At 26.7% G+C, this 16,480-nt stretch overlaps 1 protein-coding gene across 4 annotated transcripts in view; it reads left to right on the top strand.

Moving 5' to 3' along the window:
• LOC107453372 (uncharacterized) overlaps window positions 1-16,160 on the top strand; it is a 404,700-nt gene extending 388,540 nt beyond the window's left edge. For all 4 annotated transcript variants that reach the window (XM_071188231.2, XM_087155622.1, XM_016070186.4 and 1 more), the window contains 3 exons: window positions 1,312-1,368; window positions 6,897-7,089; window positions 11,056-16,160. In XM_071188231.2, the coding sequence (XP_071044332.2) occupies window positions 1,312-1,368; window positions 6,897-7,089; window positions 11,056-11,164 (359 nt within the window). In that variant the 3' untranslated portion in view covers window positions 11,165-16,160. The remainder of the gene's footprint in view (window positions 1-1,311; window positions 1,369-6,896; window positions 7,090-11,055) is intronic.
• Window positions 16,161-16,480: the final 320 nt, after the last annotated feature.

The raw sequence follows: 16,480 nt of genomic DNA on the forward strand, positions 1-16,480 counted from the left end.
GATTTGATTGCCAGAGTAATTAGAGAGGAGTTGAGATATGGTTATTAAAAATATCTTCATGTTTCTACCTCTTATTAGGTACAATGTTTTGATGTTTATTATATTTGCCATTCTCTACTGTAATTAGTCAACTATTGATAGTCTTTTTTTTTTTTTTTTTTTTTTTGTCCGTTAAATATTAATTAGCAACTTTCCAATGTGTATACAATTTTTTTATTATTATTTTTTTTTGAGGATTCTAAAAATACATTACAAAGATGGACCTTATGAGCACCCTGAATATGGAGCATTCTGTAATCATGACCCATTTTAGAACTTTTGTCAAAAATGCAGTAAAAGGTATATGTGTTATGGGTTGCTTATTTATGTTAAGCTGGTAAAACAAGCTTCACTGAAAACTAATGAATCACTGCTAAGGCTTGAAGAGCTTAAAACATAAAAACCATCTTTGCTTTCTCGAGGAAGCATAGTGGAGTGAAAATATATATATTAGAAAAAACCTCCAAGTTATATGAGGCATTTAAACCAGTTTTTACCATGCTGTCCTTATGAACACCTTGAATATGAAGCGTTTTGTAAACATGGACCTCTTTAGAGGTTTCCTAAAAAATGCAGTAAAAGGTACAGTACAGAAGCCGTTATCCGGAAATCAGAAAACCGGAAAACCAAATAACCGGAACGAAATTCGATAAATTTTCCCGCCATTTTTGAAAAAACAAATGTTTTTCTCCTCATAAGATTTCAAGATTTTTCTTTCTTTTTTGAAAGATGTTAACCTTACCATCATTTTGGAAACAATCATTAGTGTATTATTTCATTGTTTTTTCTTTTCAAGATTATTTCCAAATATATTTTTTTAGTTGAATTTGACAATAAAAAAAACGGCTATTTGTAGCGATTCAGAAAACCGGAAAAATCAGTTATCCGGAATAGCGATGGTCCCGATCGTTCCGGATAATCGGTTCCCTACTGTATAAGCATATGGTTTGCATATTTATGTTTAAGTGGGGTAAAACAAACCTCACTGAAATCTGAATTACTACTGAGGCTGGAAGAACTGAAAACATAAAAACCTTCTTGCTTGCTAGAGGAAACAGAGAGGAGTTAAAATATATTTATTAGAAAAACCTCAGAGTTATATCAGGCAATCAAACTGGTTTTGATGTTTTTCATAGCACCTTCACCACTTGTGATTAAATATATTTCATTCAAGTTTTTGTTTCCTTGCTTAAATATTAATTTGCAGCTTCCAATGTGTATATTTTTGAGTAATGATTTGTGCACTAAAAATTGTATATGTTTGTACTAAAGGTCGAAAATCGAAGAATCCAGATGGGTCACCTGCTGTAAAAAGAAAAAGTAGAGAAGGTAAAAACAAATTTTCTTTTTTTGTATTGTATTTCAATTGGTTTTTAGTATTGTTATTAGTTAAGTTTTTTTTTTGTATTATTTTTATATATGTTTTTTGTATTGTATTTTAATAGGTTTTTTATATGGTATTAATATAGGTTTTTTGTATTTTATTTAAATAGGTTTTTGTGTATTGCCTTTAGATAGGATTTTCGTATTCAAATGTCTGTGTTTTTCTTTTATTTGGCTTTTTTACTTCAAATATCATTATATAGGTATTAGCAATATTTTGTAATATTTATGAGTATGCATTGAAGCTATTTTTTATTTTAACATGTTTCACAAAGATGCTTTGTATTTAACTCTGTTTTCTCAAGGGTAAAAATGTGGTATTTTTCTCTTGAACGGCAAATTTTGTGTGTGTTTTATTTTTTATTAATGTTTAGGATATTAAGAATGGTTTAGAAAATATAATTTGGAATACATATTAGCATATTATTTGTGCTTCTAAAGTGAGTATTTTCTAATTTTATTCTTTTGGAGTCTGGCACTTTATATTCAATCTATATTTTATCTATCAAAAGGTAAGTTAGTTACACTATTCTGTTTACAATGCTTTATGATATGGTAATTTAATTATGTGTTTATACTTAAATTTTGATTAATTTTACTGAGTGATTTTTTTATAGATATTTTGATTTTTTGTAAAAATATTTATGTGGTACTGAGAAAATAATTTCTTTCATAATTTGATAATTATTGGTCGGACTTTTTCTTTTTTTAATTTTATTTTATTTTAATTTGAATTTTGAATGTATGACTTCTATAAATTTTGACTTCTATGTTAAAATAAGTTTTGTATGTATTCTAATTAATTTTATATTACATGAAAATAAAAAGATTGTGCTGACTCAATCTATATTGGTAGGAGTGTCTCGGTTAAATTACTGTTTTTAATAATTCACCAGGAAATTACTGTTTAAAACTATATATATCTTGTGTTTACCAAATATTATATAGTCTGATATTTTTTTTTAAAAAACAATTTCATTGCGACTGGATTCCCTTAATCAAATTGAATGCATAAAAGAAGAAAATTTTTTAGATATCAGAAGAAATTTATGTATATTTGCTATTGTAATATTTCTCTTCATTTAAAAATTAATGCATCTTTTCTTATTAAATTTTGAGAATCTTTTTTTGCATGTATTTATTTTAATATGATGACATAATGGTTATTTTATTATTTTTAAATTATTTCCAACTACCACTCAGAAATATTTTTGTCTTCAAAAAACTTAATTTTTATTAACTCATTACTAAAATTATGCAAAGATTTCATGTATTATTTCAGGGCGCTGCCAGCAACATTTTAATTTACTTTGTTCCCTTGACTGCAACTAATTGGATGACTTTCTGTTTTCACTTTGAAATGATACATCATAATTACTCTTTGAATTTGATTCTCTCCTATATAAAACTATTCTAAAAAAGGGGTCCCAATACAAGCTACGAAACCACATGCACAGCATACTTCAAGCAAATTTATAGTTCAAAGTGAGAAGTAATATCCTGTTGAGAGTACTAAAGCTATGTGGTTGTCAATAATGTAATATTGAGCTAACTGCCTTAAATTCCACTCATTACAGTTTATTTCTACACTTTAAAATATATATGACTATGAGGAGATATTAGATATCCAATCAACTTTTTATATATCAAGTTTGAAAGCTGTTATTGTGCAAAATCTTAAGTCATTATTTAATGTCAGAGAAATTTGTTTGTATTTGGCTACTTAATCAATCACATGGTCAATCTTTATTTTTTAAAATAGGAAGCCTGTAAGAATTTGCAATCATCAGACATAACTTTTCAGTTCTTAGTATTTATTAATAGGGCCCAGAGTTTTATTAACTAAATCATTACTCGGATATTGTTTTCCAGACGTGACGGAATGGGACAGTGCTGTCAATGCTGGTAAACTTAAGAGTTGGTTTAAGTTGAAGACACATTATTAACTTGTTTTATTAAGAAAATTTCAAGTGACTTAGGGTGACAAAAATTTAAAATGTCATTTTCTTTTCTCATTTTTTTAACTATATGAAGCATGCTATTATTTCAGGTGGCAAAATTCAGTTAATGATAACTAAATTATTTCCATAATTAAAATATTTTAAATTATGCTCTAACCTGACAGTAAAAGTGTTAATTATAAAAATAATAAAGCATTAAAAACCATCATAAAAATAAAGAATAGAAATAAAGCATATAGAATATAATGTAAAGCACCATAGAAATAAAGCATAAAAATATTGTTTTATAATGAACAATTGAATTTCATACGGCTCTGGCATGATTTGTTAAAAAAAATTGCGAAATCCTTTAAAAAAATATGTTTACTTGAAATGTACCAAAACCTAATTTATTGATATTTTTCAAACTTTTTAATACTTTTAAAAGTAAATCTTTTAATCTAAATATTTATTGAATTATGTCAAGGCAAAGCAGAGAAGTGCAATTTATAACAAAAACCTGTTTTTTTTTTTTTTTTTTTTTTTTTTTTTTTTTTTTTTTTGAATAAGCAAAATTTCTTGATTGGTTTTCATTTTTAACTAAATAGCTTATTTTAACAATCATACTTTGGAACATGTATATGACGGGAAAAAAAAATTGCATTTTCTTAGCCTTTTGTTTTTTTTTCTTCTTTAAAAAAAAACATGTAATAAAATTGCCTGTATCTTCTTGTTTCTGCTTAATACAAATATTAAATGAATTTGTATCTACAACAAAAATTGCAACCATTTAAATTTTGCAAGAGTGGCATTCAAGCAATTGGGACCTATGCAATTTTGTTATTGATGGCAATATTAAGAATATATTTTTTATACACATTTTTCATTTAAAGTGATTTTGATGTTGATGTTTGGGATATTTTTTTAACTATACAAGATGAAGGTATGAAATATTATTCACAGTTTTTAATATTTTATAAATTTCGTCATTAAAATAATTTTTACTGAGTTGGTTTAACTTTTGGGTGGTTAAATTTATCTTTTTTTCATTTTTTTTTTCAGTTTAAATAATTGAACTTCTAATCATATTTTTAAAAAGTAAATAAATAAGTAAATTCACAAAAATAAATTTTGCTTTTTCTTGTGCAAAGATATGAATTTATATTTTACCTAAAAATAACAACTTTAAAAAATAAATAAATAAAAAATATAATAAATAAATGGTTCAAGTTGTTGTATCTAAAACTCATTTGTCATATGAATTAACACTTTCTATGAAAGAGTTAGCTACTTTTTTTTAACTGTTTTGAGTTATTCATAAATGTTTGGTTAAATTTTTTTCGGATATGCTGATAATTAAAGTGTCAAAAAATTTTTATATGACAAAGAGCCAATTTCTAATAAATGAAATTTTTCTGAAATAACTTTTTAATGATTGAAAATTTATTCTATAATGCATTATTTAGACTCTTAAAGATGAGTGAAAATTTAGAATTATTCATTGATTTCAATATTCTTTTTTAACAAAGTCTAATTTGTTTAAATGAATGAATTTTTCTGTGTTTAGGTAAAATTAAATTTGCCACTATTTTAAAGTAGTATATGTTGTGTATAACTAAAGGTATACTAAGAGTTTAAGGCTCCCAAACTGTGGCTATTTTTTATTCCTTAACAAAGGCTTTAAGCTACCCACAATGAATTCCTAACATTTGATTGCCTGAATCAAAACAGCATTAACAACTAATTTAACTATTAATGTTCTTTTTCAAAGAGTTCGTATCTAAAATAGCATATTTTAGCGAATAATATGTTATATATTTTTATAACTTCTCTGAAGAAAGCAAGTTTTTTTTTAAAAAATAAAAAAGGCCTGTGATCTAGGTTTTTTATTACTTGCATAGAATAGGTATTTCATCACTGCTGACAGTGAAAACTGGTTTTCAACGCAATCAACTTTTTACAACAAAATCGTACAGGTATTAAAAACAATTACTTTACTTTAAACTTAATATATTCAAAATATGACTTTTTTTTTATTTTTTCTTGCAAAGAGTCTTCAAAAAATAATCATGCATGAATTTGAAACCTAATTAATGAACTAATGAGTCGGCTAAAATGTATCCCTGTTAACATATTGTTACTGGTGACAAGTTAACTCGTCTTAGCGCTTGCATTATCTATTTCAATTTATAAAATCCAGAACACTATAGTATATTCCTAAGTTTTAATTTCATTCCCTTCAGTGTAACTAAAATTTTTTGGAATTTTATTACAATGTTTTACTTCACTTCTATATTCAATTATTAAATAATAGCATGTGACATGACATAGTTTGTGTAAAATTGCCAGTCAACAAAGAGTTGACTTTTTAGCAATTTGAGATGTGGAAATATCACTTTAGTTGCCTGCAAGTTTCAAGAAGGTTTATTTATGTGTTTACACAGAAAAAAAGGTACAGCTGAAGACTTTCCTAGCTATATTTTTACAATTTCATATGTTTAAAATTTCAAAATTGTTTACTGCTAATACAGTATAAACTTAAAATTTTATGATTCTGTATTACAAAAACATTAAATTCACTTCAAAAAAATTTTATTCCCTTGCATTTACCCTTTGATTCCTTTCAGTTTTCCATACTTTCATCGAAATTTTTTCAGAGAAAATAAGTTTTTATTAATCATTTTTTTAAGGGCATTATCTGATATCATTTGACTATAATGAAATTATAATGGATTACTAGCTTCTCAGTGACAGCATTTTCCTATTTTTACTAAAAAAGGGAGTTAAAAGCTTTATGCTGTAGGAAAAATTAACTTTCCATTATTTATTCATATTCAAGATATGTAAATACGCTGCACGATGTTTCCAGTTATTTTAGAAAAAGGCAATTAAGTATTGAGTGGACCTTACTCATAAAATGTTGTGGATTTTGAGATGATCTTCGATTCCCTGATAGTAGGTTGAGGAATAGTTCAGTATACCAGACCTTTAGAATTGGTGATAGTATATTTCTGGAATTTGAAAGCTGTGAAAAAATGCTTTACGCTTGAGGCTTACGCAACAGACGTGGCAGTATGCTTCAATATTTTCCTAGATTAGTAAGAAATAGTTAAATCAAAATATATAAACTATTTAGGCTAACTTTAGAAATAATAATATAAGGATAAATCAGATATGTGGATAATGATGTTCTGTGCTCTCAAAAAAAAAAAGAAATATTTTAAGATTGACCGACAACCTTACTGTATTACCTATATAGACAAATTATAATTTTTGCCTTTTGTGATGTATCAAAGCTAACTGTTAATTGACCGTATAGTTAATCCTCTAATTGAAAAAAAGCGTGTCCTGAAGAATGTTGTATTCATATTGCTTTATGTAATTATGCTGTTTCTTCTCTATACAGGAGTTATTTTTAACACTTCTTATTTTCGAGGCATCTTATTAATCAATTTTATTTTATGTTGTCTTATAATGGTGTCACTTATTTTATAAACTGCAATAATCTAATTCCTTTTTTAATTTTTTGTTCAGGATCAACTACATACCTCTGGGAATTCTTGTTAAAACTTCTTCAAGACAAAGAATATTGCCCTCGATATATAAAATGGACGCATAGAGAGAAAGGAATTTTCAAGTTAGTTGACTCTAAAGCTGTGTCTAGGCTATGGGGTCTTCATAAAAATAAACCCGACATGAACTATGAAACAATGGGAAGAGCTCTTAGGTAAAATTATAATTGGGTCATTTTCAGATAATAGAAAATTTGGTTTAAAGGATCGTAGCTTTAACTAGTTTAACTTTTTTTTGCTATATCAATGTATTTGTGATTAATACTCTGCTATGTTTGAGAAATTTGGCAACACTGTGTGGTACTTAGCTACTTTTGATTTCATTCTGCTTTAAGCTGACTGTAGCCTGTGTTACAAATAAAAACCCTTTTCCGTCATTAATTTTTTTGTTTTGATTAGAGTATCTGGCTATACACTCAAAGGTTTAAGGTTACCTGACGAACAGTGATTCAATCCAAAACATCTGCCCCTGTACACCTCTAAACCATTGCCTTAGACATGGTAGCTAAGGTTTTCAGGAAAACCTTGGTAACTTTAAAAGCATCAAAGTTTCTAATGCTGAGCCTGTTTAAGGCTGAATTGTAACAAATGAAAGGTAGTTCAATATTTATTATGAATGTTTGCTTCTAAGTTCTTTATAAATCATTCATATATTTTGCATTTATTAATGGAGAATAATTTAAGAACAAAAGTTACAAACTAAAACAATTTTTACTTGTATAAGATTAAGAACGATCAGATGGGTTTTTTTTGCTGGAATTTTCAGTTTTCCAACTTTGACCTTTTAAAAAAATAGTTAAAAAATGTCTAATCAAGAATTTGTTAGTCTTATCAAAATTTTTTTGTTAGCCATCTGGGAAGTAATTGCACGTAGTTGAGAGCTGATTTGAAATGTTTATTATTTGTAAGCAATCAATGAGTCAAATGCACAAAGTAAGACCGGGGTGGGGTGACTTTTTGCAATGCAATAAAATAATGACTTAGTTCAGTTATTTTCATTCACTTTGACTTAAAATCGTTTGATAAACAATATTTACGTACAATACAAGTATATTACATATAAATATGTAAATATGTACTATGTATTAACAAATCTACTTAAGATGAACATAAAAACTTTAATTTTTAGATTTTTTCTCACTAGTTAAATCTTGGTAACTTTTTTTATGATTTTCAGGTACAATCAACCATTTGACATGAATGAATTACCTCATTTAATGCCCCCAACTCTGCAATTCGGAATGATCCTCTCTTATTAACAGTCTCTTATTAAATGTCTTACACAATTAACATATGAAAATTGAAATGAAAAATAACAATATGAAAATGAAAAATAATGTTCCTTGTGAGATTTCGAATGCTTCGCATGAATTTTGTTTGAAATCTTGTTTTGATGAATTCCGAGCTTTTTTGACGCTTTCGAAATGGATAAGCCATTTTTTACTTTGGCCAAACATTTTTCTAACGCTTCTTTGGTGTAATCACAATAATTTCTTGATTATGCATGATTTGTTATCTCAATTTATAAGTTTTTTAAAGTGTAACCTACCTTTCTGGCCAGGACAATTAGAACTTCTTCAACCGAGCAGACTTTCCAGCCTCCGATTTTGCGACATTAAAAAATTTGAAACTGTTTGTAACTTGAGCTCACAATTTTCCAAGAACAATAATGTTTACATTGGCAGTTCTTGGTAAACCATTAGTTTGTTATGTTGACAACCCAAATTAGTTGATACCGAGCTTAAAAAAATACTCTTAGATGACACGACGCAAAAATTGAAAAAATGACAGTTTGCACAAAGTCACCCCATCTGACAGAACCAATAGCTTGTAAAGACATCTGATGTTTCACATTTGAAAATTGTAACAGTGCAAACTAGCAGTGAAATATTCTGTGAAAAACTGAAATATCTTGGTTATGTCAGAATACTTATCCTAGGGACAAGTTTTAACCAAGAATAATAAATAAAATCCTCCCATCATTTTTAAACTTCCAAAAAGTAGATAACTGAAAAATACCTAGGTAATAGAATAAAGTTAAAGCAACATCAAATGAGCTTAGATGATGTCTGTACTTTATTTCTCATTGTTTTTGCTTTATTCATATAGAACACTTAAGTTTACCTTAACCTAAGTTAACTGTCACTTAATTTAGTGGTTAACTGCTAGTCAATTTCTAATTTAACTGTTAGTTTTTTTATTTGGCTACATAAATAATTCCTGCCTTATTTAAGTTTTCTAACTTTCTAAAATAAAGGTTCTAATAATGTTCTGAGTTTAACACAAATCTTGGTAATGACATTTGCAATAATTTTTTTCATATTGAAATATTGCTTTTTTGATGTTTAAACTAGTGTACACAGTGTTGCTCATGAAGAATTGTTCAAAAAACTTTAAACATTTGTGATTTACTTACTTAGCGCTCTTTTTTTAACCAAAGATTTAAACTTTCTTCTTTCTCTGAGAATGACCCAATTAATTGAATTTTTTGTATTTTTATATTCATTTTATTTATATTTACTTTCATTGCAACTAAATAATGAAAAGTGTAACATATGATAATGGAATAATGAAAATATATCATAATTACTTTTAAGACATATATATATTTAATTGATTTTTATTTCCATACCATGATATATTATTTAACAGGAAGACTTTAGGAAAATGAATTTTGAAATAAAAATTAAAGGATATTTTGTCTCTAATGAAAGATAAATAAACCAGTTTCTTTTTATTGAGTAGCTAGCCACACTTTGGCATCCAGTTGTTCTGCCCTCACAGTTTTATGGGTATGTTACAAGGAAAACTCAGGCTTGTAAATCCTAGGTTTTTACCTATAAAACTTAGCTTTTACAAAATTGGCTGGGCGAAAGTCCAAAGTATGCTTTTATATGATTCCATTTAAGCCTTTGTGGTAAGACCTAGTATTTAACAGACTTCGGGCTTTGACAGTTATAGTAAAAAGGAAAAGTCAAGTAAATTCTAGGTTTTATCATTTAAACCAGCTTTTACTAAAGTGGCTTGGTAAAACCTAGGAGTTACCAAGCCACTTTGGTGTATCTTAGGTTTTACGGATGAAGCCTAGAATTTACCAGGCTTCAGGATTTTACAGTAAGAGTTACATACTGATCTGCTGAAGACTTTGCTTTTCTGTCCTTTGTTCTATTGCAAAGCAGGTACTTAAGTTTTGAGTTTGAAACTTCATAAAACACTATTCAGTGCTTTTAATGGTTGAAAAGGTTCATTTTTATTTTTTACTAATAAAAGTTAAAAAATTTGTGTACCTTGATGGTAAATATGTGATACGCTGTAGGCAAGTTTTGGCACTTATTACAAAACATATCATCGAGGTAAATGTTAACCCTATAGCCAAAACCTTAAAGTGTGACCTTAACACCTTAAACACCTCTAAATAACAACTTAAAGTGTGAATTTTTAATTTTCATTAGAATTTTGTTAACTTTAAAAAAAATTTAAGTTGGATTAATATTAGAGCACATTTTTTAATTGAAGTATCAAAGCATGACGTTTTTCTGCTTTTTTCATTCTATCTGTTATTTTGTGGTTGAATCAAGTATTGGCAAATGACATGGTCAGCACATAAGATAGGAGGACTTCTATTAGACATTTTTGACTATATCTCTTTTTCTAATTAAAAATTTTTGATGTGATTAGTTAGCATTCTTTTTCAGTCTACATATTATTTAAAAATTAAATAAAAATGACATGGTTTGCATCTGAGCTGGAGGCATGTTGCTAGGTGACAATATTTGAGTGGATCTACTAAATTTTTTATATATATAATAGTAGTAACATAATTTTTTGATCTTGAAAAATTTACGGAGGGGGGATTCAGAGTGTCTCAAACATCCCCTCAGCTACCTCCCTGGCAGGAGACCATATGAGCTGAGTTGGAAATAACCCTTCTAATTTGTACTTTAAACGTGTAATGCCATACTCATATTTCATCAACTGTATGTGATTAATAAATTTGGAACTGCAAAATAATGACTCAATAAGGGCAGACAAACTGGTTGCTAAGAAAGTTAGCATGTAATAAATTATTGTATTTTGATTTATGTATTTCATTGTATAAATAAATATTCCTTCCTTCATAGGTATTACTACCAACGTGGAATTTTAGCGAAAGTTGATGGACAACGTTTAGTATACCAATTTGTTGAAGTACCAAAAGACATTATAGAAATTGATTGTACGGGAGCATGATGTATAGTCCCTGTGAATTTGTGTATTCCAGAAGACAAGGGACTCCTCTTTTATATTGATATGAACTTCTTTTAAGCTTTTGGAATCTACTAAACTTTGAATTATTTTTCTACCAGGGAAACTTTGCTTCCTGACATGGATGTACACATTATTTATTCGCCCATGATTTTTACATCAATTTATTCCAAAACTGACTTATTTTTCAAGAATTGAAAATAATTTTTTTGTAAAATACATTTATCTAGTTTATCAGTGAAAACTAGATTCTCATGGTGATTGGTGTAAATGAGGAACACCAAATTGTTTGGACGTCCATTTGTTACTTGTTATATAGAAGAAATTCTGAATATAGTCTATAATTATACTATTTGTGAAATATATATCTTTTTATCGTTAAATTTTTAAGAAATTTGGATCTTTCAAAGGCATACTGAACTTAAATATTTGTTTTTATAATTATGTTCAATTTTTATTTAAGACGAATACCCTCCTCAAAAGCATTTTCTACATTTATAATTCAATCTTAGTTTTTTGTTCAATTCAATTCTATATTTTGTAAATAACAGTTTTTTAAATTTTATTTTAAAAACATCTTTTAAATATTGTTATTAGTTAGTTACTTTTAAAGATAATGAGTAAATATTTTTAGTTGTATCATCTAAAGCTCTTCAGTAATAAGGTTTAAAAGATAAGAATTTTTTTTTCACTTGCACATCTGTGAACAAAATTTCAAGCTTCTTAATGAGGTAAAACAGATTCTGAACAATTCGAAGAAATATTAAACTATTGATATATGGTTCTAATGAGCTTTTAACTATTATATTCACATGTGGTTCTCGAAATAATTTTTTTTTTACTTTTGAATTAAATGTTTACTAGTGTTTAACTGTATAACTACATTCTTGTCAAAAAATATCTGCAACTTTTTTTTAAATGTATGCTAATCAAAGCATTTTTCGATTATAATGGAGACAGGATAGGATGACCTAATGTTCTGGAATATGTAATTAGGTAATGGGAATCTAAACAAAGTTATATCTATATTTGCAGGCTTCAAAAATGAAAATAAAAATGTATGCTTGTTAAGAGTCACAAATTAATATTTAAATAAGGAAAAAATTAATTTGTGTTCTTGAAATTTGTTAAATATAAATTAATATTGGCAAGTTTACAGATTGATGTGAGAGGCTTGCAGGTGTTTTTAATTATCATCCCCCTCCTTTGTCAACTATCATATTTCAATGATATTTTTGTTTCTTTTTTGTATATTAGTTTGCAACTGCTAATTTTCTTCACTTTTTTTTTATTTGAATTTTTGACAAGGATTTTAAAGCTATGTGATACACCTTGATATTAAAAATATATAAAACACCCTGTATATTATATATTTTTCCATCTAACATTTTATAAATTTATCTTTATTAAATTATTTGCAAAATTTTAATATGAACACGTTTAATGTAAAGAATAAATTTTTGACGGTTCATTTTCTGTAAGTTCGCATGAATACAAAATCTTCTTTCTTTCAAATGTATGAAGGCTTTCCACAAATACTGGCTCTAGTTGTTCCCTTTTGCACCACCCAAGTTTATCACATTTTCATCAACTGGTCCATATTGATCAAATGTGATGTTAGAGGCGTTTCTCCCGGATTGAAACAAATTGTCATTTTCTTCTTCAACAGCATCGGGGGTTACTGTTTTTCTTCTCGAAACGGAAATAACATCGGTATTTTTTAAATATTAACAGAGTTTCTGAACAATGGAGGCAGGAATCTTGTAGTTTAAAAAACAATCAATTTAAACAGTTATTATTAACATTATGCGAACAGCATTTGTGACGGGACCATTAAAACATCGCTACTTCTGTAGGAAAACAGAAGATGCAGAAGCGATGGATTGATGTTAAACTGTATAAAAATTTCATTGACTTTATGCAAATATACCTTTAAAAAGTAAAAATCTTTTAAATAAATTAAACTAAAAGAGAAATGAACAGAAACTGAAAATCTTTTTTCTTCCATTCAACCTAATTTAATAAAAATTGGAATAAGTATACCTTTTTAAATTAAAAAATAACTTCCAATGAATAACATAGCAATTTTTTTAAGAAAATTAAATTATAAACTATTGTGTTTCACCATTCCCCAAAGAAAACTTGCTACATTTCAGTTTTAGTAATTTGATGTATTTTTGAACCTCTTTTTACTAAATTTATAAAATAACTATAATCTTTTAATTAACACAGGTTATTGAAATATAGTAAAGGTGTATTCTGAACTTTTTCTTCTGTGTAACTGATGTTCATATAAGCCATTATGTATGTAACACATTGATATTCTAGTTTAGTGTTTCAATTTTTTTAATAAACTCCAGACATTATGATTTTCTAAGTATTATCATAGTTTTAGGAAGGTTTTATTCAGTTCACCTCGAAGACCTAACCTCAATATATTAATAGTATATCTATAAATATAAATATTTTAAGGCTATCTGGCTAAAGAGTACCGATTTCCTGATTTAATAATTTTAAAGTAATTTTAGATAAAAAGTTTGAAAGTAATTATATTCATAGAAAAAATTAATATTTTTATGTAGTTTTTTTAAAATTATATACGAAAGTTGCCAACAGAGGGGGGAAAATTAACTAATATTGCCCAGAGATGATATATGCTGTTGTTGCAAGTCCCCATCAGGAGCACTGTACAGGTTATAGAACCATCTTTTGGCTATGTTTACAGACCTGTACATTGCACATCACAATACGCTAGATATTTTTACAACTAATTAAAAAAATATTCATAAAAATATTAACAGCTCTCACTATCAATAGACTTAATTTCTTCCTGTGATCTCCAATTGCTTCAGAGATATTTAATTTTGAAATTTGGCAGTCTTTTGACATCCCGTGTTAAATATACATATATATAAATTTCTCTCCCTTTATCTTTTATATTTCCAAATATTGATGAGCCTTTCATACTTATTTATTTAATAATTACAGCTTTTTTTTAAATTCTACTTATTTTGAACTGTATAAACTGCAAAAGGCAGTAAATAATTTAATTCTGCTCACATTATTTATTTTATAAATGATATTATATTGTACATTTTTAGCTGTATAGTTATGCATGATCCTTTGCTATTGTAAGGAATTTGTTGTGAACTTGTGTGTAAAACTCATTTTTTTACATACTATTTAATTGCATTCATTAAGATTTTTGATGACTAAACAACTGTTATAATTTAAAAAGGAAACAAAAATAAAAATTTTCTCAGTTACGTTTGGTACTCTAGTGTTAACTAAATATGTAAAAACAGTCTATATATTTTTTTAGCATTTTAATTAACGCTCATTATACATTATTATTTTAGAAAGACTAGCAGTAGTATAAACTGTTCTTTTTATTAACTATTTGGGACTTGTAGTGTTTGCATGTTCTATATATATATCTGTAAAAACTCTTACAAGATATGTTACTATGTTATTTCTGCAACACGTGATGAAAACATTTTTTTATTAAAAAACTAGCTCAAAGTTTAAATTTTATTTTATTTTATTTTAGAATATAAGGAAAATTCTATTTTAACTGTCATAGAAACTTTTGGCTAAAATTCTTTTCAGAGAAAAAGCTAAAATTACCTTTAAAAAAAATAAAAATTGTAATCAAATCGAGTGTTTAGTTTGGGCTTTGTTGAAGCTAATTTTTACTGTGAAATTAAAACTTATAATTTTTTTACAGTAACACATACAGTGTGGTGCAAAAATTAATATTGTGAGTATAGTTTTTAAACAAAATCTTTTTACAGATTTTTTAAACAAAATCTGTTTTCTTTGAAGAGAAACAAGTTCACTTATGCATACAAAAAATTAATGTGACAAAATTTAGCAGTACAAAAATATATACTTCAAAACAATATACTAACGAAATATAACTATATTCATAATAGTTTTATTGAAAAAGGATAAAATGTCATAAACTTTTAATTGTTTCTATTTTCTTAGAAATAACAGTCAATACTCATTTCTATAAGCTCATTTGTTTATTATAAATGGGAAATGTGGATTGTAAATAAAGAACCTTTATTTGATTGATTTACTTTATTTGATAAAATTCTTTGTGCCTAATTATATACAAATATGATTCATAAGACAAAATGTTAGGTATTATTGTAGATTCAAAGAAAATAGTTGCACTTCTTGGATGCATTCTATAGATTCCACTTAATTTTCTTCCTCTAGCTGACTTTTTTATTTCAAATTATGTTGCTTTTAATATTTTTAAAGAACATTATATTTTATGTTTCCTTTGAAATTGGTGAAAGCAAAGCTGTTGTATAAAAAATAATTTTCTAATAAAAGAGAAGAGTAAAACGTAAACAAATTCAGAAGTTTTAAATTTAGAAAAATATAAAAGGACTTAAGTAAAGGATTTTAAACTTTAATTTTGCTTCATAGGCCCTAACCCGATCAAATTTTCTTTTGGTTAGTTCATTTGATTTGTACTAACTGATTTATTTAATATACTACTTAAAATATTTCATTTTGTTTCCTTTTTCTAAGTACAAGTAAACAATTTTTTTCTGTTATGTATAGTTTTGCTTTTTCAAATTTTGCTTTTGGTTTGAGGGTTAATAATAGTTTTTTAGTAAAAAATGTTGAATCATTTAAAAAATACAAACTATATATGTATAATGTGAGTTTTGTATGTGTTTTATTCCATATCTCCCGTTGTCACAAATAGTTAATTGGAATTTTTTTTAATGTTTTCATAAAATGTAGTTGTTAAAGAATAATTGTTGAATCATAGTCATCTTGTACCAAATAACAATGGAAAATATTTTGAATTCCTCAGTTGTGCATAATTCAATGGCGACATTTTTGCATCATATTGTGTATAAAGAAAATCTGTTGTACAGCTAAATTAAATGAAAGAAATTTTATGGTTACATACATTATGTTTACCAGAATCAGGTGAATTGTTTTTCTTATGCATTAAGAGGTTTGAGCACAATGTAAATAAACAGATGCATTATTGATTTGTACATATAAATGATTTAATATTGTAAAGTGCACATATTTTATCTGTTTGTCTTTTGACAAAAGTGATATGAAAAAAAATCAAAACATTATACCACGGATGTAAAACATGGTATCTTTTGAGTTATAACTTGTATAGGCCTAAGATGCAATAATTTATCTTAATTTTTTTTTTCAAAAAAAAAATTTATGTATTTTACAGTCAACTTATATATTTATGAAAATTATGAATTTTTCCTTTCTTTATTAGCTTATACAGCTGGTAAAAAAATAGTT

This window comes from Parasteatoda tepidariorum, chromosome 12 (assembly GCF_982258835.1).
Source record: "Parasteatoda tepidariorum strain Cologne lab strain chromosome 12, Ptep-v5.0, whole genome shotgun sequence".
Lineage (NCBI taxonomy): Eukaryota > Metazoa > Arthropoda > Arachnida > Araneae > Theridiidae > Parasteatoda > Parasteatoda tepidariorum.